Below are 27709 nucleotides of genomic sequence, written 5' to 3'. Positions count from 1 at the left end.
TTAGTTTTAAGGTCGTTGGCTGTCCAAGGAAGGGGCCAACAGATGGACATGACAGCATCTCCTGTGAACATTTGGGTCACACCAGCAAAAGGGAGCTGGACAAAAACGGTCTCATTATTTTTAAAGGTTGCCATAGAAATCTCATTAAAAAGGTAAAACACACCAGTGAAATGAGTCACTACAAGAGCTCAAAATAGAAATAAAGTTCATTCCAATTACTGAAAATAAGTTAATTCAAGTTTCATAAAAGTACAGTAACAAGTAAACTGTTTGTATAAAGTCTTCTCAGTCAAGAGAGTAGTTCCCATGGTGATCTTCCATCCAGCTATTTGCTCTGGAGCTCCCTCTGTGGTCTCCTCTCCGCATCACAGGTCCCAGTGTGGAGCCGGAGCGCCCCCTGTCTGTGCAATGTGCTCAGGGTCCTGAATTCCAGAGGCATGGTGTGAGGACTGGAGCTGGACGTGTACTCGTATTTCAGAGTGTCGTAGTAGTGGTATTTAACTGGTTTGCCCTGTGGGTCGAGTGCAAAGGGCCAGAAGCCATAAAGATGGATCTCCTCGCAGAAGCGAGTGGCCATCGTGTACATGAGGAGGCCAGTGGTTGGACGCTTGATGTGGACATTGTTGGTGAGCCAATACCTGTTGACAAAGAGACACAGTGTGTCATTAGCTAAAGTAGAAGGACAGTAAAAAGTAGAAAATGTTCAAGGTCCCCAGAGCTCTTTTCTATTTAGCACACTGAAGTCAGTATTCACTTGGAAGCAACACTCATCTCCTTGAGTAAGACCTTTCTCCCTCTGGGTTTTGACATTAAGTCAGATAAACAGGATGCCGGAGCAAACAGAGAGGAGCTGAATTCTAAAAAGTCACAAGTAAAAATTCAGAGCATGTTTCTGTGTTGCAGACCGACTGTCCCTTCAAAGATCTGTCTGCTCACAGATCAATACGTGACCTTTTTTCCTTCTTCTTCTTCTTCCTGCTCAGTGGATGCACTGCAAAAAAAAAAACCCTTAAACAAGTCATTTAGTCTTGTAGCCGTAAAACCTCATGTCTTAACTCATTCATCGAGAGGCATTTGTGACGAAAAAAACAATATCTGGTTGCTGCTTCTCAAATGGGAGGATTTGCTACTTAGCATTTTTTTTTTTTTAAACTGTTTTCTTACTTTTTGTTTTTCCTTTTGGTTCAATGATTAAATCCACAGATTGAGGCTTCAAATAATCGTCACTCACAGCCCTATTCTAAAAGCAGAAAAACAAGGTCATTCCACACATTTCCAATTTAAAAGATACTGGCTCAAGAATATTGAATCTAGTGCAATTTCCTTGATATCAGCGCAGCCATCAAAGAAACAAATTATTTCTGATTTATATTTATATCTGTCTAGTGTCAAGACAAAAGACACACAAGAAATAATGGAAACTGTTTAGTGAAGAAGAACGATTTATCTCTCCACACTGGCAGAGCTTTAATTGTAAGTGAAGCAACCCCTGAAGGCTACACATTTGAGACAGGTTCAGGTGGATTTTGTTTCTGCGGGCTGTTTGCTGAGCATGTGTTATTTTACTGCCACACGTCGAAAAAAAAAACTGCACACACTGAAGCTGCTCAGCACAATTGCTTTCTTCTACTTTAGGTGACCTATGAGCTCCTATGACAGGGAGACGCCACATGTCTCCCTTGGGAGCCACTTCAGGTGCAGGTGGTCAAACGCTCACTGCTCAAACTTCATTTTCCTTTCCAGTCACTGGCCAATTCTTTTCAGGCTCGAGGCTATCGCTGCCGCTGCCGCCCCCCCTCAGCTTTCCTAACATGCTCTTTGGTAAGTGTGGAAGGTCGTATTGAGATGTAGAGGTTGTTCTATTTAAAGCAGTTCATGTGCCATGAAGGGCAAATAGTGGGCAGGTTTACAATCCAGCCACACACACACACTACAGCAGGTGATCAGTATCCCAACAACCAGAGCAGAGAGCAAGGTCTAATTAACAGTGGAAGGATCTGATATGGTGTTTGGTTGGAATGAATGTAGGCAGAACCTTTGTCTTCTACTGTAGACGATGGGGATTTAAAGTTCAGCCTAACAGAGAAAAGGACAAAGTCAGAGGGAGCATTTATCAGACACCACTAGAAAAAGGACAAAGACATGTGTTTTCATCTGTAAGAGAAAGTCAGGGAAATCATTTCCTCTCTGGTGAAATCAGATCTCACAGACTGTGAACTACATGAATCAAAATCATGGCCCAGTTCTACCCTTTTGCAATAGCGAGTGTTAGTTGGGGCATATAAAATGGCATAATTTGGTCACTGACCAGCAGTGGTTGTTAGGTTTTTAACGAGGCAGGAAAGATCCGGAGCAGAGTCTGGTGGTGATGAGAGGGAGGCAGGGACAGCAAAAAAAAAAAAAAAAATAGCAGAGAGGGATTTTATAAAAGCCTGAAGGCAGTGGAGGCTGGATTTGACAGATATGCAAAAAGCACAGCTCAAGATCCCTGACCGGCTCTAAACTAAATCAACACAAATAATAAAGATTAACAAAAAGTACACACCAAACAAGTCCTGTTATACCACAGCTTTAAGAACTTTGCTTATTATCTGTGCTATTCCTGAGCCCCTGCAGAGGCCTGTCAACAACAGAATCTAAATAATTTGGAGCTGACGAATGAGCATGCAACCTGACACCTAATGATCTCTGCAGAAATTCATATTTTCATTAGAAAGCATTTTCATAAAATGTTCAAATCAGTGTCAACATCAGTGTAAAAAGTCAAGGATGAACACCTGGTCAAACAGTGGAGAAATAAGCCTCAATTCAAAAGGAGTAGTTTTGTTGTTTTTAGTCACGCTGGTCCTAGGAAATAAAATATCTCATCAAACACTGGATGAATTGTCATGGCATTTTTATAAATTCATTCATTCTCCTCAGGTGATAAATCCCACAAACTTTGGCAAACCCATTTCCTCTGGCACCATCATTAGGTTGACATATATTCATATCCTCCTCAGAATGAATTCAGGACATGAAAAATTGTCCAATACTTCAGTTTATAACCAAATACAAATCTTGACATTTCCATCAGCCTCAGCTGTTTAGTGAGAATTGGGAAATGTTAGCATGCTACCATGCCAAGCTAAGATGGTGAACACTGTAAACATTATACCTCCTTTGTCACATATCACACCCAACTATGAGATTTGTTAGTAGTTACATTTACAGCCTCAGAGCTGTAGACCACTGGTGTTGTTACATTTCTAAAACAAACATGACACAACAATAGCTGTTGGTAGGTATAATTTAACATTTTGAACAGAGCCAGGCGAAGCTTTCCCCCCTTTCAAACAGTGGGAGTGATATTGATCTTCTCATCTAATTCTCTGCAAGAAAGCAAATAAATACATTTTCCAAAATGTCAAACTATTCCTTTAAAGAGAGCCACAACTGATCCTTGTCTACAAATAAAACCTGAATTATGCCATTTGTTTTAGAATCAACACACACATTTTATACTTCATTAAGACGGATTTGGTGAGACGATTCGGGTGAGGAGACAGAGTAGCCTTCTCACATTGGCTGCCCCTGGTGATCAGCCTTAATACTCCTTTTAAAAATAGCCAGCTGAGCTGCAGATTAGACTTTGCCACCAGCCCCCTTGATTATGCTGCTCACAGGTATTCTTATGGGACGCAGCACACCGGGAGCCTGAGCTGCATCTTACCCTCTGACAGCGTGGAGAAGGCGCAGCGAGGGGAAGGCGGTGCGCACGTCCACAGTGTGCAGCAGGATGAGACGGAGGGCCCACTCCACACGCTCCTCTCCCCCCTTGGCCATGAAGGCCGGGATCCAGAGCACGCTGCCGCTGAGGCTTTGAAGCCGCTGCAGGAATCGATCCCTCCACTCTTCACTGACCAGGTCCATGAAGGCCCGCTGCACCACCGAGGGGTTCATGGTCACCAAGTTGGTACGCCGCCCCACATCCCGAGAGTACTCCTCCACTGGCGCCAGGTTACACCTTTGGACAAGCAAGCATCGGTCACTCAATATCATAGACTGCAAATGTGACCTTATTTCCTACAGGAATGCCTGGTTTCTTTTGATCTGAACCTCCCTAACCATACACATCTGAAAGCAAGTCAGCGGGCAACTGAAACACAGCAAATTCACAGTTCCCCAATGAAATGTGTTTCATTGGAGGAGACAGGTCTCCCATAAAATGAACTTTCCTAATTCTCCCTCAGGATTCCCTTTCAATTTACACTTAGTGACTGATAAAAGCCAAGTCATCCCATTTAGGGTGAGCTCTCACATTTTCTTCTTACATTTTTCTACACACACAGACACACACACACACACACACTGATGAAGGCAGAGGTGGAAATATCAGTGTGTCTAGTGGACTGTTGTTAATGAGCTAATTAAAAAAAAAAAAAAAATTAAGAAGAAAATTTGTAAGTGCTCATCATCTTAAATGTGATTTCAATTGATTTTTGGTCCTGGCAGGGACTGTAGCATCCTAAAGAATTTCAAGAGGCTAAATACAAAGACAGCGAGTGGAGCCTGTTCCCGTCCTTTGTTTAGTTAAAAGTAGGACATGTAAAGATGGGCGACAATTTAAAGGAAAACCCTGAATAAAAGATTAATGCAGATGGTTCCATACAGGACATGAGGGGGCTGATTGGTACTAAAATGATGAGATGATGAGAGACATATGCAGTTCATATCCTGCGGTCTTCGCCGTCACTTAAATGTTCACTTTACAAGGATACCATCATACTATAGTAAAACACTGATAAATACCAATAAGGGAAATTTCAGGAGCGGACTACAGGGTAGGAGGAGGACAGACGCTGTTCTAACGCCTCATGTTGGCCCAACACCTTTGTAAGACACATTTATTTGACTTTCTCCAGTAATTTATCATCCATCTGTACCTCACCAAGGTTAGTCACAGCATTTGTTCTGCAGAAACTTTAACCAGGAGTGAAATACAGCAGAAAAACAAGTAAAATTCAGCAGAATAGTGTTTAGTTTACTGATGTTAACCTCAGCCTCTTCATAAATGCCAGAAAACACAAAGCTGGTTATTATCTTCATGGTGGAGCTTTTCTACTCTCGTAACGCGTGGCAGGAAAACACACCGGGAGTGCTTTTTTGTTAAGTATCTCCTCGTACTCTAATTTACACTCTGGTATCAACTCGCTCTCGCTGTCCAGTGAAAACCACACATCTCCATCTTTGCATGCATTATCAATAGACTACTTCTTGGTATATATATATATTTTTTTAACCAACAAACAATTTGCAAAAATACACATTTCATTTAACAAGAGTTCAATGTTTAATCACACGCCTGTTAAAACACTGGACAGTCTCTAATAGTGAATAACGTATATTTCTTGTGTGAATTCTCCGAACTAATTAGGTGATCGGTGTGCGATACTCAAAACAAGACTTAGTATCGCCAGTATTGATACGATCGATCCGCCCTCTGGACAGGGACATTGGGTTCTCTTACAGGTTAATGGAAACTGTCAGTGAAGCACGGCTGCTAATGTACCTGCATGAGGAAACAGTTTGTCCAGAGATTACAACTGAAAACGTGACAAATGTGCACCATCGGCCGACTTAGTGCTGTTTCTTTTTTTAAGTTCTACTAAACTGCAGGAGTGTACCCAATTATCCCTGAGCTAAAATCATCTATAACGAGCATCCCAAACACTGTCCACCTACTTTGTGAAAACCAAGCACAGGGCAGAGAACTATATTTAGCTGAGACATTAACTCCCTATCTGATATGTGAATGCCAAGAGTAAATTCCTCAGCTTCTCAAAATGCCACATTCCCTGTTGTCTGCCTTCAGCCCGACCATTACCGCCGAGCCTCGGCATTATCATCATGCTGCTACAGTCTAGGAATCATGACCTCTCCTCATCAGCATAACATTGCAGCACTTAGAAGAGACAAGATGCGAAGATAACAGAATCAATTTCAGAATTACAAAAAAAAAAAGAAAGGGACATGCCGACATTTTGAGGTCTATCCAGCTATCGATCAATCAGCTCAACAAGGTGCTACCACAGACAGCTTCCTGCTTGGTTTATACAACAACAGCACTGATTTATGAGTGGATGTTTTTCACAGTAAATACCAGTGCACATAGCGTTTGCTTTGTTCGCCTGTCCCTCCATGTACACAGACTCCCAACCTGAATACTTATACTTTTATACTTTTTTTAAAAAAACTTTTTTGCATATTCCATCATAAAATAACTCTCGACAGATTTCATGCAATGACAAGTATGAATAGTGATAAATAACCCACTCAGTGGCTCTTTTGCTTACACCCAAACACAAAACACGGCTGGCTGATGGCTTCACAGACAGAGCTCTCTGGTAATTGAAAGCAGGACCCCTGAGAGTACCGGTGTCTCTCTGCAAAACACGGTGTGTTGCCGCCGGATGCAAAAGCTTTTTCAAAATGTCAATTTCATGTATAATCATGCATTTAATTGCTCTCAGTCTGGAAGTTTGTTTCCAACTTAAAATCATTAAAAGGCTTTGACAGCTCTTTCAAAAGTGCAATTAATATATTTCCAGCTGTGTGAGCACCGACTCCAAACCTGAATTAAACCGAGAACTCGAGAAAGTGATTATCATTCAAATGTGAATTATACCCTTAGTAGAAGTGAGATAAACCTAAAACTGAAACTAATTTACTAATCCATTTCAATTACAGTCTACTTTAACTTGCAGGTTTTTATCATTTTTTTTCAAGTGGAAGACTTCCAACCCTGAAATCACTCATGCTGTTTCTATGGAAAAAGAAAATACCTGATAACAAAGTCGTGCGAATCAATCTCTGGGCCACAGCTGCTGTTCAGCAGGATCCCAGAGTTTCCCACAATGGCACAGCGCCTGTGATGTTGGTTTTTCATGGGGGATACAGTTGGCAGAAGACGGTAGAGATTTTCTGAGATGTTCGTGGTGCTGTGGCGATCAAAAACATAATGGATGATATCTCCTGGTTTCAGAGTGCCCTTGAGGATCGAGATGTCTCTCTCCGGGTCGAAGAATCTCAGAATACTCTTCCTGTCAAAGGAGAAGATACAGACTGGTTATGAAAGACTTCGCTTATTGAAGTGTAAAGCCTTGCCGAGATAATTGTGGAGAATTCTGATTCTGCCTGATGAGGTTGGAGAGGGTCTTGTTGAAGGTCCAGTTGTTTGACGAGAGCTTGGCAGTGTGATTGTAGCTCGGCCGATGGTGGTTCACATCTATGCTCAGTCTTGTCAAAGCAGTTGGATCCACGTGTGCCGCCGCCTTTCTACATGAGGATGGAGAGTCATGTTATTGACACACAATGCTGATCTTTCAAATTCTCATCAATCAGAAATGAAAAGCTTGTTATTTGTGTGAATTTCAACTGAAGGGTTTTTGTATGAGTTGCTCCCAGGGTGTCATATTTGGGACAGATCTGTGATTTTGGGAATAATTTATATAGTGTTACTTCAGAACTGTACTTATACAAGTTCAAATTTAACTTAGTATTATTCACCATTTTATTCTTTACATTTTCACACCAGTACCTCTTAGAGAGAAATATTGAACTTTTTACTGCACTACACCATTTTGCAGTTTAGTTACCAGTTACATTGCACATTAAGAGTTTACACACAAAGATCTACTTCAATATTAAATATAATGCATTATTATAGAACAATCTATCAGTACTATAATGTAGTTCAAAGCTGTAGCTCCATCTCAACCCATCACAAGTCAAATGGTATTTACACTTATTTACTGCACCACTGATATACTAATAGTAATTTAATAATGAAATAACACCCAGAGATGACATATTTTACTTGATACTTTGTGAAACTCTTATGTCCTTTAATCAAGTACAATTACGCATGAAAGAGTTTTTTTAGGTTAGTTAGTGCTTCTGTTTAAGTAATGTATCTGAATGCTCCCTCCACCACTGTATCTACAATACTGACTTCATTGGATATGGCTTCAGTGACCTTTAGAATAATTTAAATGCAATAAAGTGACGTTATTTGAAATACAGGATTCTTTAACTTTGAGTCCATCTTTATTCTTATGACAGATGTTCCCATCATCACATGGATACCTCCACACTGATGCGTATTTATAGCAGCTGCCTTCTTTCTGTGAAAAGTAACAAGACACTCACTGTGAATGACTCACTGTGTTATCAAAGCTGCAAAGGAATCAAATGACCAATACCAGTTGAAAATTATATGGAGAGACCAGTAAGCTTCCCGCTAGTGGTCTATAATGATACAGTATGTGTATGTACTGTGTATATATGTGTGTGTGTGTGTGTGTGTGTGTGTGTGAAGATAATTGGATTTCCGACCTGTGTGGTTTAGGCAGGAGCTTCTGCAAGTTCATCTTCTTTGAATGTCCAGTGTTCCTAGAACAAAAAAAAAAAAAGGATTTAGATTGAATTAAGAACCATATGCTGCAGCCTGGATTCTTGGTTGATAATGGACAAATGCTTCAAAACCTCCCCGTAATCATATCTTGTAACAGTAATGCTCCCAATGTATTCACTAGCAGGCTTGCTGTACCTCCATCTTTTAAGATAGAATGAGGGTGAAAGGCACACATCAAGGTATTTTTAGAGCAATCCACTGTGGGCCCATTTGCTGATGTAATGAGGAGAAATGTGGCCTTAATGGAGCCCCATTATACTGAAAGGAGGTTTTCTTTTCACAGGGAAGTGAGCAATCTTTCCACAGGGGTGTCGAATGCACGAGCCAAAATGCATTTACAGTAAACATACTGTATGTATATCTAGATTTTTAAGCATCAGTCAATATTGCAATCATGACCTTGGCCACATGTGATAAAATCATGACAAGCTGCGAGCAGCTGTGTGAAACTGAAACTGGGGAGTGCTGCTCTGACAGACAAGTGGGCTGTTCTCACTCATTCTTTCAAACCTGGTGGCCTTTAAATATATTCCTACGTTTAAGCTGCATTTATGCAGAAGTGCAATTGGTTCTGGTTCTTCTCCCACGGCACATCACAAACCAATATGACCTCATTACAACGTGAGCCACAGCCGGGTAATTGCATTCAAAACAAAATGTTCTTGCTGAAAGGGAAATATGAAAATCCAAAAGATTTAGAGAGGGGTCTTACTTGCTGCTCAGGTAGCACAACATCTTCACAGCTTGTGATGACAATAATGAGACCAGGAGGAGGATGTTGCCCTGTTGAGGTCTGGTTTGGTTTCACATGTGACACAAGTATTTTGATGCTAAATAAAGAAGGTATTTTCTTGCAGGTCAAATGCAAGTGGGGCATGTGTGTGTGAATTGGAACATTTTTTTTTTTTTTGCTGCACTGCTCAACATTTCAAAGTCTGAAAAACGAAAAAGAAAAAAGAAGAAAGCCTCTTTTGTTCCCAATCTGTTGCCCCCTCCCCATCCATCTCCTCCTGTCTGTCTTTCTCTCTCTCTCTCTCGCACACACACACACACACACAAACAGACACACACACACACTCCCTCTTATAGTGTAAATGTATCCTATCCCGCATGCAGGCTGCTGCAAGACAAATAGCCTAATCCTTGGAGACCCAGGCAGGCTGCTGTCGGAACAGCTGCCACTGCTGCACCCAAGTGTTACAAATGAAGAAACAAGCCACACACGCTCCACATTCAACTCCAAACTTCTATTTAATTCAAATAAACTCGCTTATTTCACTCATTTATTCCCTTTTCTCCACTTCATATCTACAACTAAATCTTGAGAAAAAGCCTGAAGGAAAGAACCTCACTGGACAAGAAAACAACCCACTACACTACAGACTCGCTCTCACACCTCATGCGTGGGTAAATTACGGCGGGCTACTTACGCAGTTTCTTCCTCCACTTCTGCAATATCATCAATTATCAAAACCACAACCAGCAGCGTTACAAAGCCGAACAACAGCGTGCGGAATACGAGCGGCATGGCTGAGGGGCAGGCTGCAGCCGGGAGTCCCTCCTTTCAGCAGACCCTGTGTTACATTAACCTCCTTGTGTTTTCCATTTAGAAATCGAAAATCCGCTCAGTCATTTTTTTTCCCCCCCTTTGTTCTTATCGCCGGGGTCGGACACTCCCAGGCGAGCTGCGATCCTTCCTCCCCCCTCCTTCATGGAGATGATGATTGCCGTGTGTCTGTTTCCCGACGGGGCGACGCTGCTGCCGTCTCCACTGTTACCTCTATTCCCCAGTCAAACTTTGAAAGCGTGCACTCGCGCAGCCTGCCATGGGGACAGCGGGATGTAGACCTGACCACATGCAGTCTTAAAGGCGCAGGGGCCAACTCTCCGTATGTACACGAGCCACAGTTTGATTTCACTTCCCAGGTGTTGTTGAGCTCTCCGAGAGAGGCGGTGTAAGACTGCGGTATGCAGGAAGCCAGACAGGTGTGTGAGGCAGGTTTGCATCCAGTAGACTCACATCCAAGCACAGAGGGGTCATTGCCAGTGCAGTAATCAACTGGAGATGTGTGGTCTGATATCCTACATCTTAAAATAGAGGTCAAAGCTTCAGTGAATCTCTTGTGTCCACTAAACAGAGCCAGTGAGCCCTGGATCAGACCCCTACTGAGGCTAATTGGGACATCTTTTTTTTTTTTATATAGTTTTGGTTACCAGTGGTGGAAAGTAATGAAGTACATTACTTGAGGGTAATATTGTCATTTTTATTCCACTATATACATTTGGCAGCTCCAGCTTAGTGGTTTCTTTGCGGATAAAGATTTTACATAACAAAGCATAAGCTATGATAACATTGTTAAAGATTAAACCAGTGGGCACCATCTCTCTCTCTCTTGTGGTTCCTTCCAAAAAAGCAGTGTGATTAAGTTCTCTTGTTACATTTCAGATGAATTTTCCCCTCATCACGTCTTTCTTCTTTGAGTTAAAAGTTAGTCATTATTTCACAAAAGAGGAAAGATCAGACAGAAGTCCAAAAATGAATATTAATGTGCCTATAGCAAACTTTGTGTTTTCATCTTTCCAACAGCTCAGATTTATTTTGTGACCCTTAGAGGGAGTCTGACCCTCAGGAGCACTGCTCTGACCAAATTTAATATGAAGTAGTTAAAATTAGTTCCACCTTGAACAGTTATGACTAAAATACTGCTTACACATTGATGCATTAACAATATAATGATATATCATGTATAAAGATATATCAGTCACAGGGGCAATTTTATTGCACTTAATGCCATACTTTCAGTATATTTATGCCTCTGCGCCGACAACGGCCAGGACAGTAGGCATTATGTTTTCGGGTTGTCCATCCATCCCATTCTTGATTCAAGATTGAGGGAATTTCTTCAAATTTGGCACAAACATTCACCTGGACTCAAGGATGGACTGATTAGATTTTGGTGGCGAAAGATCAAAGGTCAAGGTCAGTGAGACCGCACAAAACACTTTTTCACACAGCAATTATGACAAAATTTCATTTTGTCATCATTTTTCTCAGAGTGGCGGAGGCATACAACTGCAAGGCGGTAATTCTACTTTGTTCATGATATTTGTAATTTTATTTATGCGGGATTTTGAAAGCTGGACTTTACTTGCAACAGTATCAAATTTTACATTGTGTCTAGACTTTTCTTTGAGTATACATTTTAAAGCTCATGTTTATCCTGAAAAAGCTAGCTGGGCATGTTTGGTCTTTCTTGCTGTTTGCCACTATGTTGTTTGCTAGGCTACACCTTTAGCAGATAAAATATTAGTGACGCCAAAGACCCATTTCACTCAGAGCAATGATTTACATCACAGTTCACTATTTGCCACTTAATTAACTAGTGATTAAGTGCTGAGTTAACACATGTTAACGTTTTGATTATGTATAAATTACAAATGTTTGTCCATTGGACATTTTGATTACAGCAGCTACATTACACTGGAAGCTATCAGTTTAGATAATTACAGTCTGTGGGAATATTTTAGCCACATTTTGGGGGTTGTTGTTTCAGTACTCAGTACATTTGTTCATCATTAGCATCCTCACCATCTCTCAGGTCTTTCCCTTAGTCCTTCTAGCTTGGGGGACATTGTATTATTATCTATTTGCTGACAATGACTGAAACATACCTGATAGTCTCCTGCACGCATAACACATGCTTAGTGTGGTGTTTAATTGCAAATGAAGTATTACACTCTGTCTGTCTCTGTCTGTTGTTTTTTTTTAAATTTCATGCATACATTATCCACACAATTGTATTTAATAGATACGACTAAAGGGCTAATTTACATAAAGTGAAAAGTGCAGCTGGAGCCTTGAGAGTGCACATAATGCTGAGAATAATCATAATCATATTTACCCTGGTAATAATATCTAATTCTAGCTAATGCCGATTCATGATTAAAACTGTACGCGCTGCATTTTATATACAGAACTGTGATTTGACACTTTTTTGTGATGTTATTCTTGAAAAATCTGCATCCAGGCATGAAAATCTAAATGTCAGCAGTCTGAACTCAGTCACTCCATCAGATTCATATTCACTGAAACATATACAGTATGTCCCTGAACGTAAGTCAAAGTCCTGCACTGAGGATTTATTGCTTTATTTCTTCTGCGAGAGTTGTTGCGTAACAGTTCGTCTTACCGAGGCACCCATTAGGCTAATTGATGCATCTTGATTAAAAGAGAAAACTCTTGCCTGCAGCAGCTTCTATTTCAAGGTTGGTGGCTTTTGTCTGTGTGTGTGTGTGTGTGTGTGTGTGTGTGTGTGTGGTTTTGACTTTCCTCAAGAACAAACTCCCGGTGACTTGCAGTTGTATTTTGTGTTTCTTTGATGTGACGAACATCAGGAGTGAGTTGTGTATGAGAGAGTATTGTTAACTGAAGCAGATGCTGCTGATACTGTTGTCAAGCACAAGATTTTTTTTTCCTTGTTGAAGATGTCATTGTGCTATTATTAGACTTTACAACCACCTAACAGCCACACACACACACACACACACACACACATGCACAGATTAAAGACACTGGAAGAAACACACTATACACTTTCTCATTTTTCAGAGCATGTTACATTTACTTTTACAAACGCTTATAAGTGATAGTAATGATGACATGTTGTTTTCATAAGAGGCTGTTTCTGCAGCTGCTACATGAGCCAAATGTTAACATTTTGAATAAAGTTATAATTTATTATTTATCGTTTACATGGCGTCAATTATTTATTTTAGCCCAATGATATGATTTCATGAAAATGTGAAATTCACTCCAGTGCAGCAGAATGTATTTTGTGGTATCTGCTAATGTTTGAAGATGACAAGGAAATGAAATGTGTGAGCTTTGTGGGTGTTCTGCACTTACCAGAAAAAGAAAAGGTTATTTTTGGCTGGGTTTCTGTTGAACTGCAGGGGGTGGGCTTCAACTTTGGTCATTTCTTTGATTCATTTGAAGATTTCAAGCACAAGCTTCTCTGCTCACTCTTCAAATTCACAGCACATAAATTGTGCACTGTGTAAAAACAACATGCCAACGCGCAGTAAACCAACCAAACCAAACTGCCCTTTGACTCATGTCAGCCATTAATTGGCTGTGTGCAGGTGTGACAGTGTCTTTTGTTGAGACCTGGAGAGCGACCTTTTGAAACATTTCAGGGATGTGATTGCTGACTGCAAAGAAATGTCATCTGTTATTTCTTGCTGTTCGCTTGAATTTAAATCACCGCTCCTATGGTGAAAATGTTTGTGAAAACTTGCACTTAAAAGGAACATGTTCAGATTTCTCCTCATGAGGAGCACTACTTTGTATATAAACTAGCTGCATGATGACCTCTGTTGTTTTGGAAGGAGCTTTCAAGAGATTGAAAAGATGTAGCTGCATTACAGAAAATGTAGGATCCAACATTTCTTGAGCTTGACCCATACTAGTGACTAAAAGTCGGGATATTTCAGCCTCCGCTGACCGTCGGCCAAGGTAGAGGTTGAAAATAAATTGAGAATGCTTTTTTAATCCCCCTAATGTTTTAGAAGGCTGCTATTTTAGGTTTTTGTAGTAACTCAGGAAGGGACATTACTCTTGAAAATGAGAATGTATCTGGTTGCAACTTGGCTGCCTTGTATATTTTCAGTATACAGCCATTTGAATTTAGGATAAATTTACAGTTTGTCCTCCTCAGCAGTGTTTGCTGTTAGAGAATATATAACATGTAGTATATCAATATCAAATATCAGCCTGATCCACTTTTCATGCTGATGAAAGTTCTACAGCTTTTAATAAGACAATAAAACAAAGTAGCAATATGATAAAACTTTCAAAAAAACTTGATCCATGTCACGCATTATTTGTTGTGTATTGATTTAGTTGAGAATGCATTCAGTGAATTGTTTGATATCTAGCATCACATTGTACAGCTTGAACAGCTAGTAAGTGACTGTTAAAATCTAAGAGCTAAACCTGAAGCTATAGAGCTGCTGGGCGAATCAAAATATGAGAAATCTTGTCCATCAGTCCATTAATTTCTCAGTTCAATACCTCACATCTCACTGAATGAGCACTTGGTACAATATTGAGAATATATGATGAACCTTGAATAGAGACTGACAGTTGAAAACTCTGTGCTCTTCACTTTATGGTGCTTCAATACTTAAATGAGAATGTTCAAAGGTTGAAGAGAGAATCTGATGTAAAAGAATATATTCAGTATATCAAAGTTGTGAGGAGCTCAGATTCAATTTTCATATCACTGGTAGGAATAGAGTATTCGAAGATGTATATTTTTTATATGATACATACAGGACATAGGCAGTTGTGTTGTCTTTTGGTTCTTTTGGATCTAAATCATTCCCCTAAATTGGAAAAGTTTACCAGATAACACGAGATTGAATTTGTTACAGCTTTTAAAAACAGCTGCAAAAAACTTTTATTAAACAAAATGGAAGGAGGTGAGAGATGGTAAAAAGTATTTTATCTATCTCTCTATTTGTATAATTAGTCATATCTACCATAATTACATCTGCGTGTCACAGCTTTCATGTACGTCTGCATTGTAACAGAGACAAAGCAGACCTGTTATTGTTATCATGGTTTGGGATTTCCAGGACCACTATGAAAATAGGTTATATTAACAATTAGTGTTTTTAATCCTGTGTGACGCTTTAGTTTCATGGATCACATCGTTTGTGTTATAAGTTGTAAATCATTGGACTGAGTTTCTGTCTTTCGTTTTCATCATTTTTTTGACTTGTAAATATATTGACAAGTGTGTTTTGCGCAGGTTGTATGAGAGAATAAAACAAAACCAAATATAATGCAATAACTCTGTACACAGCAGCTCTCTAAAATGAAAAAGTCTGTAAAAGAAAGGCAAAAACATTCATATTTCAATTTATTTTCTGAAAAATAATTTATTTCCAGAGTAAAATAAATGATATGTTGCCATACAAAAAGTGTAAGAAAAGGGACTATGTCAAAACTGTAACTGCAGAGAGATCAGTAGAGAAGCAGGTCGTATGTGCAGAGTCACGTCAAAGAGTTCTTCAAAACCACGTCCAGGAATAATTTCAGTTGTTCAGTTGTTGTTTGACCTTGAACTCATCCTCCTGTAGCATTTCTGAAAACCTCATCCCAAATATTACAGACCTAGCTTGAAGACACAGTTTGTGTGTTTTTTTTTCCCAATGATGTAACATAGTATTTTCATTGCCATGAATTGTCCCAAATCTTTTGTGACCTCAGACACACACTTCTCAGACAATTAGATTATATGTAATTTAAACTTTCCTCTCAAACACACTCTAATAAAACATTCTGGGCCTAACGAAATAAATATATTACTCCTAATCTTTTTTACTTGAAAAATATTAATCTTGATTTTCGTCTTTGCTCTTCCACTAAGTGCAAAAGTCAAAAGAAATTAAATTAACATTCTTAATTGAATAATCCCTTATTAAGACATATTAGGCTGAATAAACTCTGCAGATGTAAAAAACAAACATGGAAATGAAACAAACTGTTATAATGAAAAACCAACCCGCAGTCTGACACAAGACTAGTTATAAACATGGACGTATCAGATATGAATTGCACATTTGCACCTATAAGACAAGACTTCACAGTCTAGTCCAAGCAGTATCAAAAACAGTGTCTATCATCCAGCAAGAGAACAAGAAACTGAACAGTGCATGATGACATGAGAACACTATCTTTTTTTAAAGTTATTAAACTTGATTTTCTGACAGTTAAAACATCTAATAGGCCACTATAATAACCCAGTCAGAGTGTTTCTGTTCTCTTTTAATAAGAAACCTTTCTGCATCAAAATAAAATGCATTAAGTGATGAACTATTAGTTTGTAAACACTTGGCAACTTTTAAATATGAATAACTGAAGAACCACCCAAACTTTTTTTTTTTTTTTTCTTTTTAAATCATAAGAATCTCATTTTTGAGAGTGACGGACAGAACACACAGTGCACTGAGTGAAAGGAAACTGTCATTTTGTCATACAGATCACTGGGATCATGACAGACCTAAAACAATATGGCAACTATAGTTGTAGTAGCATCATGTCCACTCACTAATAATCAACTAGGACTGAGCCAGACAGTACTGTAGAGGTCTTCTACCACCAAGTCAACACAGGAATTCACCGGCAAACACTGGACAACACCTCGCTGATAACGTAAACAACTAAAATGGACCCTTTCGAAAGTTTAACGTGGAGCGAAGTGGAGCGCAACGTCTCCTATGACCTGAACGGGCTGTTAAATAGATCGCCTTTATCAAAAACATTTTGTTTCATCCTTTCGAGAAAAGAAGAATAAAATCATAAAATATTATTCCTTTGAGAGAATATGAATGTCCACATTGTCCTTTAGTCCTTTTCTTGCTTTACGAACTATAAAACTGACTCCATATTTTCACAAAACTCATGGTCCTCTAGGTTATATATAAACTTTGTCCTGTCAACTAGTTTGGGGCCTTCTGTGAGAGACGGGTAAAACTCAGTCGGCGTCATGTAGCCCTCGTGACCTTTGATGTACTTCTTGTAGTTCCTGCGTAAGCAATACCATGTGGTGGTGTAGAGGAGGAAGGCGATGCCCTTCAGGATGATGGCAAGGCTCACGTACAGATGTCTGTAAGCTATGTTGTCGTACAGCAGGCAAGCACCCTTATTGCCGCAGTCTGAACTCCAGAAAAGGCAAGTGGAGTCGATCCCAGCACCAAAGATCAGAGGAGGGGGGATGAATCCTGTAAAACAGCGAGACAACAAAACTCATTCTGTTTCCATAAAAATGACTTTATGTGCAATCTGGGTTAATACTGAATCATTAGTTGGCCATTTTTTCTTTTGATTATTTCATTACTGAACCCAAACACATTATACTTGTGCCAACAGCCTCAGTATACCACTTCAGTTCTCAAATTTAAAGCCTGCTCACCAGGGTGGATCTCAAGTTCCACTCTAGTGAACACTGATCTTGGGAAGACTACTTTCCAACTTTAGAAATGGAATCACTTACAGAGGATTTTAAGAGTTGAATGTCTCATCCCACTGGCTGATTTCAAACTTTCAATTCTGGATCCACTTAATGATGCCTGTGACTGTCAGTAATGTTGCATGTGCTTTTATTATGTCTGGCTCTGCTGGTTTTTCTTTCTCTCTGCTGTACTCACATCTCTCTTACACAAGAGATCTTCATCTCGATGAGACTACCCGATTAAATAAAGTTTATATAACTGCTCTACTATTACACATAGATTTTAAAGTGTTAATGTTCAAACCATTCTTAAAGGAATAGTTTAGGGAAATTTGGGGAAATATGTTAATTAGATTTCTAACTACAAGTTAGATGATAAACTTTATACCACCCTCATGTCTGTACGGTAAATAAGAAGCTACACCCAGCAGCCTGTTAGCTTAGCTTAGCATAAAGACTGGAAACAGAAGGAAACAGCTTGCCTGGCTCTATGTCAAGGTAACAAAAATTTGCTTACCAGCACTTTTGAACATATTATACCTATAACTGGCCGCTGGTAGTAGCTTCTTCTTTACCATACAGACATTAGAGTGATACAGAGAAATACTTTGACAAGGAGCAATAGCAGAAGAGTTACAGGGCCTGTTCTAATAGTCCAAATCCAAACAAAACACAACTATAGCAGAACCTCCACGAGTGCTTATTACTTAATATCAGAAATGTATTCTTCTTCATGACATCCCAAACACAGACATCCTTAAAATAATATCAGGCTATGTCTCTTTATGTACAGAATGCCCACGTGCTTCTTGATAACACGATCTAGACATTCTTAGTTCAAATACTCCACCCACCTCCATTTGTTTTTCCACTGTCATCAACTTATGCTGTATGGTTAATTCAGTTTATTTGTTCTCTGTGTGGAAATAAATGAAGCCAATAAAGTCTCTGAGGTCAATGGAGCCCTGTGTTTGTGTGAGCGATGAGATTATCTGAGTGTGTCTCAGTCAGTGTGTCACACTTGTACCGAGACAGACCCAGAGTGTTTAAAATTAATAATGTGTCGTCTGATAAAAGCTGTTAAACAGTTCTTACCGAGAAGTCGTAGCAAAAGAAACAACACTCCAAGTGCGTATGATTTCAGTTCAGGGCTCACGGTCCTTCAAGACAAGCAGACAGAATAAATCACTGTGTTTTATTTTCAAACTGGATTCTGTGAATGATCAAACCTATTCATGTATTCTTCACAAACACTGCACTCTCATACGTTTCCATCCACAAAACATACCTGATTAGGATGATGACAGATGGAGTCTGGGCCATGGCTCCGACCAGGCTGCAGGCACAGATCACACACAGGAAGATGAGAAAAGCCTCCTGGCAGCCCGGCGTTGGACATTTCCCTGGAACTGCTGTGGCGGATTCAGTGTCAGCGGATACACAAGTACATCCCGTCAAGTTCTGTAAATGAAATTACGGGGAACGCATGTTACATCTGGTGTGCACTATTTTCATATTTAGGAGAAAGCCTGGTATTAACATGGTGGAACCAAATGATCTGCACTTTAAAAAAGTAACACGACTGCTAAAACTGCTGCAGTGAGAGAGTAATAGTAAAAGCAGTTACAGTGAGATTTTGTGCTGCTGAGCAGAGAGCATCTGATCTCAGTAAAGCGACAGAACCACTTTATTGCCCAACAAGTGCTAGTTGATGACAGAACTATGAAATACTGGGACTTGTTTTACTTTGAATATTAAAAAAAAAAACAGAACATAGAGAAATGTTTGGAAATGGAAATGTTTGCATCATTTGTAATTAAAACGATAGTTTTCCTGCAGTGCAAGGTGGTAGATAACTATAGCCTGCAGAGATTGTGATTCCATTTTCAGATTACTCTCATTGATCACAAAGTAATTGTAGTGTTAAGACCTGAGAGATATTCGATGTGGTCTGAGCACTTCCTGTTCGGGTGCAGCCGGCGAAGCAAGCGGACAGGTAGGTGACACCGTTGGAGCCGCACACAGGGCTGATGGAGGAGGTGAAGCAGTTGCAGTGACTGATGCATTGAGCCTCTGGTTTCTCACCCACTCGAAGCGTCCTGAACAGAGACACACAGAAAAACCTGAGCACCCCTTTCCCACTGAAAGTACCAACTATATCTGTCCGAGGAACAAACAAAATTGAAGAAAAACTCTCTGCTCTTTATCAGTGACAACATGGGTCTCTGGTTCACTTTTAACATCTCCATGGAAACTGCACTGCACAGCTGCACCTGCTCTGGAGCAGGCTGGGTTCAGGCTAACAAATCGAAAAGTAGTAAAAGCCTAAAGTCACTATTTCTACATGATCATCATATGGACAAAAATCCTGCTTTCATGTTGAAGTAACAAGAAATAAAGGCAACAATAAGCCTGGGTATCATATCATTATTTTTAGTCTATTTGTATTTTATTTCATTTTGTGTACTTTTTAAAATTTGTTTTTAAATTTTAAAAAATATATATTTTTCTTCTGCTTATGTAAATCCCTTTGAATTGCTTCTGTGTTTGAAATATGCTGCACAAATAAAGCTGCTTCTAATATTAGAAACTTTCAAGTGATTCTCAGCTTTTGAAAAAAAATTGGCTACAGTGAGTTAACTAAAAGTGATACAGTCTGGGTGATCCATCTTCATTTATGAAATAATAATAAATAAATGCCTCTGTATATACAACAAGAGCAAATAGTTACAGTTGACCAGTTATTTAAGCCATTTAAATGTCCAGTTACATATTCATTTTGCATTTAAACTGGTGACTGGTTCGGTGAAGTCCGTTCTCGTTCAGTCTGTGCAGCGCTCAGGAACATGAGGCCACTTTCTGCATAGAAAATATTAGTCTCCATGACATAACACAAAGTTGTCTGAACAAAAAGTAAGCCCACTGTGGCCGAAAGACTGTCAGTGATAAGAATTTTTATTTACACAATTAGACTCTCAATGAAATCCTCTAATCTTGGCAGCAGTGTTACCTTTCTCTGTTATACTGTTGTTAGCTGCTCATATTTATTTATTAGGATAACTGGGTCATAAGACACTAATGTTAACTATGCATTTATTTCACAATCTAGGGCATTAAAACACACTGAAATTTTCAGTTGTATTCTATAGTTTGTTCATTATCATCTAAAGTGTATCTTTGTCTGCTGAATCATGTTGGTTTTTGACACTGAACTGAACTAATTTCCTCCTGGGCAACACTTGCATAAAAACTCTACATACAATACAATACAACTTCCTCATCTGCTGAAGCTGCATGTGATTGGTTAGTTGTTCCAATGCCCGCCTTGTCATGAAAATGGACTCTCAGTTACTATTTGAAACCAGGGAACTTTATGATTAACATCTCACATACTCACTTTAACTATGTAGTTCAGACTGATAATAAGAGCAAGAACTACATTTTTGGCTTGTAAGCCTCTTAAAATGAAGAACTGTGTACTTGTGACCCCTCGTCATCCCCCTTGCATACTGGTTACATACTAGGTCTACAGTGATTTTTCCCCTTTGTTTTATTTGAAATTTTTTTTTCCTGCTCTGCTTTTCTGTTAAGTTTTCTGTTTTCAAAATGCCTACCCTGCCCTATCCTGTATTCAGCGTTAAATAAACATGGCTGTCAAATATTCAGGTTCTCTCTTACTCGTTGCCATATGTGACCGTCACTCCTGCGACGGGACCCGTGTCACAACCCAGGAAGAGGAAGGAGACGTAGCAGGCAGTGGATATCAGGTTGACCAACATGGCCATGCGGATAGCTCCCAGCGCCGACAGGTTCAGCTTCTTCACCAGCAGCCCGCCCATGAAGATCCCCAGACATGCACACGGAATAGCTGTCATACCTTCAAAAAGAAAAAAAGATTTATCATACTGGTATACCCAAGTGCATGACGATGCATGTGTGAGCTTGTGTGTGCGTGCTCTGAATACAGACCTAACAGCTGGTTTGCTGATGTGGTTGTGAGGTTGAACTGCTGCTCGAGGTACTTCCCCAGAAAGGCTGCAAAGCCGGCCACTACAGCGATCTCCATACAGGCTGCCAGGATGATGCAGGTGAACACTGGGTTTGACAGGAGGTGCTTGGTCACCTTGGGGATCACTAGTCATAAAGAAATAAGGAAGGGATGAACAGGACAGACAGGCTTCTCTTGTTGCCTTCACCTGTTCACCTGTTCTGATCACATATGATTAAATTTGGTTGGCAATCAAATGACATAAATAATAAATCAATGAAATCTCAATGGAATAAAGTGCAGAGCTTCCAAAGCTGTTTTTCTTTTTTATATATATATTTGTGTGAAACAGACACATCTGAGCTAATTCCAGTGACTGAAAACTAGTTTAGCTTGATGAAGTAGCTTATGTAACAGCATTTTCATTATGTTGAGTGCTTCTACTTTTAAAACATGTGAGCAGCTGCCGTGGTGGAACAAACTGCAAACTAAGTACATTTATTCAAGTACAAGTACTACTTTACCAGAGTACTGGTTACTTTCATACAACTTTATACTTTTACTCTAACAGATATCAGAAGGAAATATTGTACTTTTTTACTCCACTACATATATTTCACAGCTGGCATTACTAGTGACTTTGCAGAAAATGATTTTACACACAAAACCTGTGACAAGTCAGTAAAATATGATTTTATAATATGATTTTATAAATGAAATCCAACATGATAAAAAAGTTACATAATTAAATGCTGCTTACTTACTAAAGTAAAAATATAATATATTATATTATATAATATAATTCTGAGAGGGAAAACTGTGGAAAATGTGTTAGAAAGTTTGCTGACAGTACGTTTGTACTTTTATTTAAGGTACAAGCTTAATGTAGAATTGTTACATGTGCTGGAGTAATTTTACTTTTTGGTAGCACAATGTTTATTTAATTAGAGTTCCTTACTTCCTCTTACATGAATCAATATGTGACATGTATTTTATATTTGAATGTGAATGCTCCTTGCGTACAAACACTGCAGTACTACACTGGATCTTGCTCGCTCACCCCTGAGTTGCTGACAGCAGGTGGGGCTGTTGGCAGCCTCGTGGTTGTGCACAACCCCATTGCTGGGCTTTGGAGTCTCATAGTCTGCATTCAGAGAGGGAGGAAGCATAACTTGCTCACTGTCTGCCCCCTCCTCTCTCTCCTTGGTCGGCAGTGACTGTGGGAAGCCAAACATCAAAAGAGCTGAGCAAAAGAGTAAGGCACCGCACAGGAGGAAGCCTGCCCACCAGGCCCCGATCCACCGCGGGTCATCTGGAGTGATGCCCAGCTTACCTGTGGAGAGGCACAGGAGTAGTCGATAAACCACACGCACAGAGAAACACAACATATAACGCAACACTGGAAAAATATGAAACTCACTTGTGTCAATGAAGATAGCGTCCACATAGAATTTAGTGCAGAGGGAGCCAAGGATGAAGCCACAGGCAGGCCCAAACACCAGCGTAGAGAAGAGGATTCCTGCACAGAACAAACAAACACCAACTTTAATGTTTGGTTTGGTCAGACTTCATTCACCTTTCAGAAATAATTATAGTGACAAAAACAAGTAGGACAGTTTTGTTAGAACATCCATGAATGGATGTTCTAACAAATTGTACTGTGTAGGTCGCAAACCAAAATTGGATTGGATGCTCTGCATAATACTGTTAATGCTTTCTGGAAGATGCTATAAAACACCACTGGTAAAAAAAAAATTGTATCATGTGCAATCAATATAATGGACAGACAGAATTAAAATGTACCCCTGCCAGGAGACTTCAAGTAGTATCAATTTTTGCACACATATTGCTGATGATTTGTGATGTTTGTTGTGTTTATCATTTGTATTGTGTTATGTTTAATTTGTTTATAACAAATTTCCTTCTGTGGTGGAGCCCGTTTTATTCAATTTCTAAAATGTACGAATGCCTTAAAAACATTCATCATTCATCATTCATTTTATAATGAAGGCAGGGCAAAGAGTCAATTTTATAAATGCATCAACATCAAGGAAGGCCTGGTGACATTTTAGATTCAATGTAAGCATCTAACTTGCGAGTCTTATTTGCTTTTATGTGGCTTTTCCAGAAGGTACGGGCTGAAGCATGACAGCAAACAGGGGAACATTTTGGCTGTCGTGAAAGATCAAATCAGCCAGTTAAAACCACAAGGCAAGTGCAGCAGTGGCGGCAGCAAAAACAGTGACTGTGCTTGTTATGATCACATGGCTATGCCTTCTCACCCTCGCTGGGTAACATACTGAACAAACAGATATGAACACACAGTGTGAAGAAGACACCTGACAACAGAAACCAGTTGTTTTGTCCCAATCTGCTCTGGTGGGCAGCTGGAGATAAAAATGTGGAGCTTGATCCAAAAATCCTCATTAGAGTGCTGTCAGCGGGGTGAGACTCTGGCACTGCGACTCAGACTGCAGGCAGATAATGAAGACTCAAAGCTCAATTTGGGAGACAAATTTCTCCTTGTCTGTATGTCCTGTGATCCGTGGTATTATTAGACTGCAGTGTGGAGTGTTGGACCGTATCTTGGCAAACAGTGACAAACCAGATCTTGTTCTAAGTTTGACCACTCACGAATGGCAATGCTAGCTTCAAATTACCATCAAAATAAAATGAAATTATCTCTGATATCGCTGCTTCCTCCTCCTGCTTTGGATCATTAGTAACATCCCCTTTTACTGGCTGCAGGTTGGTCTGAGCATTGTTGCTATCAGCACGACGTCTCCCTGTAAGATGTTGTTCGAATGCCAGGAGCAGCCACTTAATGAACAAGCGTGGAAACTGTGACTAAGCTCTGTATGTCTCTGCAAGTGCTCAGAGTGAATGCATGGTCTGCTTCCTGCCTTGACCACCCACATAGGAAGGGAGTCAACAGATTCACATAATTGTAGCCCCATTCACATCATAGTTTATTCTTCACATAAAGGAAATGGCTCACAGATTCGTTAGGTGCGGCCCAGGACCTATAAAGTGGTATAAACAGGCTCATTTAGGCCGGGAGGGGAGTGGAACAAAAGAACAGAGGCTTTCATCATGGCATGGGAAAATAATGATTTTTTTCACACAACTGAAACATCTTTGCGGTTGACTATCAGGCCAGAGCGGAAGTGAATGAAGACACATGTGTCCATGAGGCGTCAGAGCATGATGGATTTCCTTCTGCTAGCTTCACGGGTTTGTAATATGTAAAGAAGGCAGGTAGCAGGCAAAGGCTAATTTCCTCTGCTGACAATCTGCATGCAAAACTGACAAATCAAAAATCAGAAGTTTAAAAACAGTAGAAACAACAGCTTTTAACCACATCCAACACATACAGACAGAGGAATTCACATCCATAAACACACACACACACACACACACACACACACACACACACACACACACACACACACACACACACACACACACACACACAATACAGACAGACGTTGTTGCGGCACATCAGGATCGGTTTGCACCAGTGAAAATGTGCAATTTAACAGCGCTTTCATGAAGAAAGGCTGCAGTCACTATGTGACAAGCAAATATGCCTGTGGCGTTGCAAATGAGGCCTGTGCACTCTCTGTTTTGAGTGTTTCCTTAGAAACTGAGTGTTGTCTTCTCATAGCAACAACATCACAACTGCTTTAACCACAGGAAACCTCAAAGAGGAAATTCAGTTAGTAAAATCACCTTCCAGGAGATGACGGCTCAGCTATAGCCCACAAGGCTGCGACCACTGAGGGGATAAATGTTTCCACTGAGATCCGTGCCTATCCCCAGTTGCTTTAAGAAATGCTGTGTCCTTGATGATAACACTGTACTAAAGCACAAGTCTCACATGTGGAAAAGATCACTAATCTAAGAAAGACCATGACTCCTTATCAATCTGCTGCTCGTGAACAAGAAAGAGGGGGCATGCGATTTTGAATTTGGTGATAATGTCCTCATGGAAGATTAATTAAAAATACTTTTGATAGCTTTTCTCCTTTTTGTCTTGAGCTCAGAGCCAGCAGAGGAAAAGCATGCAGCAAGATGAGTCTTTTACAATGGAATTAAGCTGGCATGAACATGAACTGGATCTTGTAGTCAAAACATAAGCAAAGTATCAAGTCCACCACTCCTTTCCCTCATTTTTTCCCTTCCATCCTAATCTACTTAATGTGAGATGCTAAAGATAAAAAAGCTATTTCTTTTAAGTTGCTACATGGACAGAATAGACCAAATCTTTGTAAAGTGATTTAAGAAATGAAATATAACATATTAATCAGTGTGCTTTAGAGGAGCTGGTAGGTAGATTTTGTCACCTTTGGACAGAGGCTAGTTTTTCTGTTTCCTGTATTTATGCTGTTATGCCGTCTAGTGCTACGCAACTGACCGGAAAAGTTTAGAAACTCTCACTGACTTAATCTTGCTCATGACAGTTAATTTGGTTACTACTTCCCCCAATGCTGCGTTCAATGAACTGCCCCCTTAAAAAAATACTACGTTACCTCTGTGTTCACTCACCCTTATTTTGGCACATTTTGGCTTCAGTGACACCGAATAAAAAGAAGTCGAATGCAAACACGAAACAAAGGTAACACCATCAATCGGTTTAATTACTTGGAACACACTCCCACTGGTGAATATGAAGAGTGCAGAGCTTCAAAAAAAAAAAGAGAGACCAATTGGCACCAAAGCAATTGTTCATTCATCGTAATCGAGGTAAAATTTTGAAATAATCGTGATACTGATTTGAAGTCATATTGCCCAGCCCTAATGCTTTTATGTCTTAGATATATTCTTCTACGCACAGGCAGACTTCTGTGTACGGGAACAGAGCAGGGGAGTTAAATGACATGTGACCATGAATGTGAGCTGATTTGGTCTGCTTCATGCAAACGATTCCCCTGGGCATATATTGACAAGCTTGGTTACTTTACTTTACAAATGTCTCTTTCACATCCACCTCAGTGCTTCCTCCTTATCTCATTTCAAATAACCAAATCTGACTGTGACTGGAGACCTTTGCAAAAATAAAGAGTCAACAGTGCCTGTACAAGCTGTAATGGGACATATTTCATGTTATTTCACAGCAGGATTAAACAGAAAAAAAAGGAAAACCTAAGTTAAGCACATTAAATCTCCATGAAGGACAATACACGACCAGAGCCACGGGTGATCTTTGTAATACACCACTTTTCCAAACTGCCTCTAAATCCCTTTTCCCTTCCAGCAGTACTGTTACGAGATAAGTACAAAACAAACTAATTTGTTCATGTTGTAGTTTGCCTGAGCCTTTTAGTATCCTGTGAATTATACTCTCTGGGGAGCATGTCAAATGTAATTCAATTACAAAGCTCGGCTCTAGTGTTTTTGTCTCCCTCTAATTTGTTTAGAGACCAAGAGAAAAGACTGGGAGAGCTACTGTCCATGAGGCTTGTCCGTTCCTGAATATTAATTAACCCACATGCATCCCATAACCTATACGCTACATTTGAAAAGGTGACTTAAAAATAAATGTTGAAGATACAAATGGCCACGTATTCCCTTCAAAGAACAAAGAGCTTACGTCATATCCTGTGCAATACCTGTAGTTTAGTGAAAATGAAAGTTAATTGATGTCACGTTATCTATCTTCACACTTGGACACAGCATTTCCACGTAAGTACATGACATACAGGCACCTGCATCTTGTAGACTTGTAACGGCTGAGTCAAAATACCACGCAAGGACCAAGCAATAACAGAAGAGATAAGAGAAACAGCCTGGGCTGCACTTATCATAAACATAACTCCTGAGATTAACGTGGAGCCAGGTGAAACCAAGTGAGAGGCCGATTTAAAGCTGTTCGACACAGACAAAAGGTCCTCCACATTTAAAAAGCCCCCAGTCGCAAAGTTTTGTTTCTTTACACCATCCAAACCAAAGCATTTGAGATTATAAACCAACACAGCGTGAGGTTAAACAGAAAAAGCTCACGGCAATCCAAATGTCAGATGCATTACGGCTGCACCGTCCCCAGTTCATTTCCTGCTCTCACTGTACAAAGGGAATTCCTTCTCCTCCTCCATTAATCCTGCTCAAGTTGGCTCAGTAATCCCCTGAGCTAAATAAGAGCAGAGGGACACTGCGATGTGGGAGGCCAAACAACAGCTTGTGCCACTTTCACGTGGGGCCAGACTGAAACTGAGAGTGAGCTAAATGATTACTACAGATCAAGCC

At 39.9% G+C, this 27709-nt stretch overlaps 2 protein-coding genes across 2 annotated transcripts in view; both read right to left on the bottom strand.

Moving 5' to 3' along the window:
* Positions 1-197: 197 nt before the first annotated feature.
* st8sia2 (ST8 alpha-N-acetyl-neuraminide alpha-2,8-sialyltransferase 2) lies at positions 198-10246 on the bottom strand. The gene is made up of 6 exons (XM_022754357.1): positions 9886-10246; positions 8377-8433; positions 7177-7317; positions 6825-7082; positions 3713-4006; positions 198-638 (listed from the first exon to the last, which is right to left on the bottom strand). The coding sequence occupies exons 1-6, from the start codon at positions 9981-9983 to the stop codon at positions 326-328; spliced, it is 1161 nt and encodes a 386-aa protein (XP_022610078.1). The 5' UTR covers positions 9984-10246; the 3' UTR covers positions 198-325.
* A 5414-nt stretch (positions 10247-15660) lies between these two features.
* LOC111228692 (solute carrier organic anion transporter family member 3A1-like) overlaps positions 15661-27709 on the bottom strand; it is a 35330-nt gene continuing 23281 nt past the window's right edge. The window contains exons 3-10 of the mRNA XM_022754698.1: positions 22884-22982; positions 22524-22796; positions 21445-21609; positions 21154-21352; positions 19406-19574; positions 18764-18936; positions 18571-18635; positions 15661-17245 (exon numbers count right to left, since the gene is read on the bottom strand). Of these exons, the coding sequence (XP_022610419.1) occupies positions 16893-17245; positions 18571-18635; positions 18764-18936; positions 19406-19574; positions 21154-21352; positions 21445-21609; positions 22524-22796; positions 22884-22982 (1496 nt within the window). The 3' untranslated portion in view covers positions 15661-16892. The remainder of the gene's footprint in view (positions 17246-18570; positions 18636-18763; positions 18937-19405; positions 19575-21153; positions 21353-21444; positions 21610-22523; positions 22797-22883; positions 22983-27709) is intronic.

The sequence above is a fragment of the Seriola dumerili genome, unplaced genomic scaffold, assembly GCF_002260705.1.
Source record: "Seriola dumerili isolate Sdu_G_001 unplaced genomic scaffold, Sdu_1.0 BDQW01000219.1, whole genome shotgun sequence".
Classification (NCBI taxonomy): domain Eukaryota; kingdom Metazoa; phylum Chordata; class Actinopteri; order Carangiformes; family Carangidae; genus Seriola; species Seriola dumerili.
This window is presented reverse-complemented; position numbering and strand designations above follow the sequence as displayed.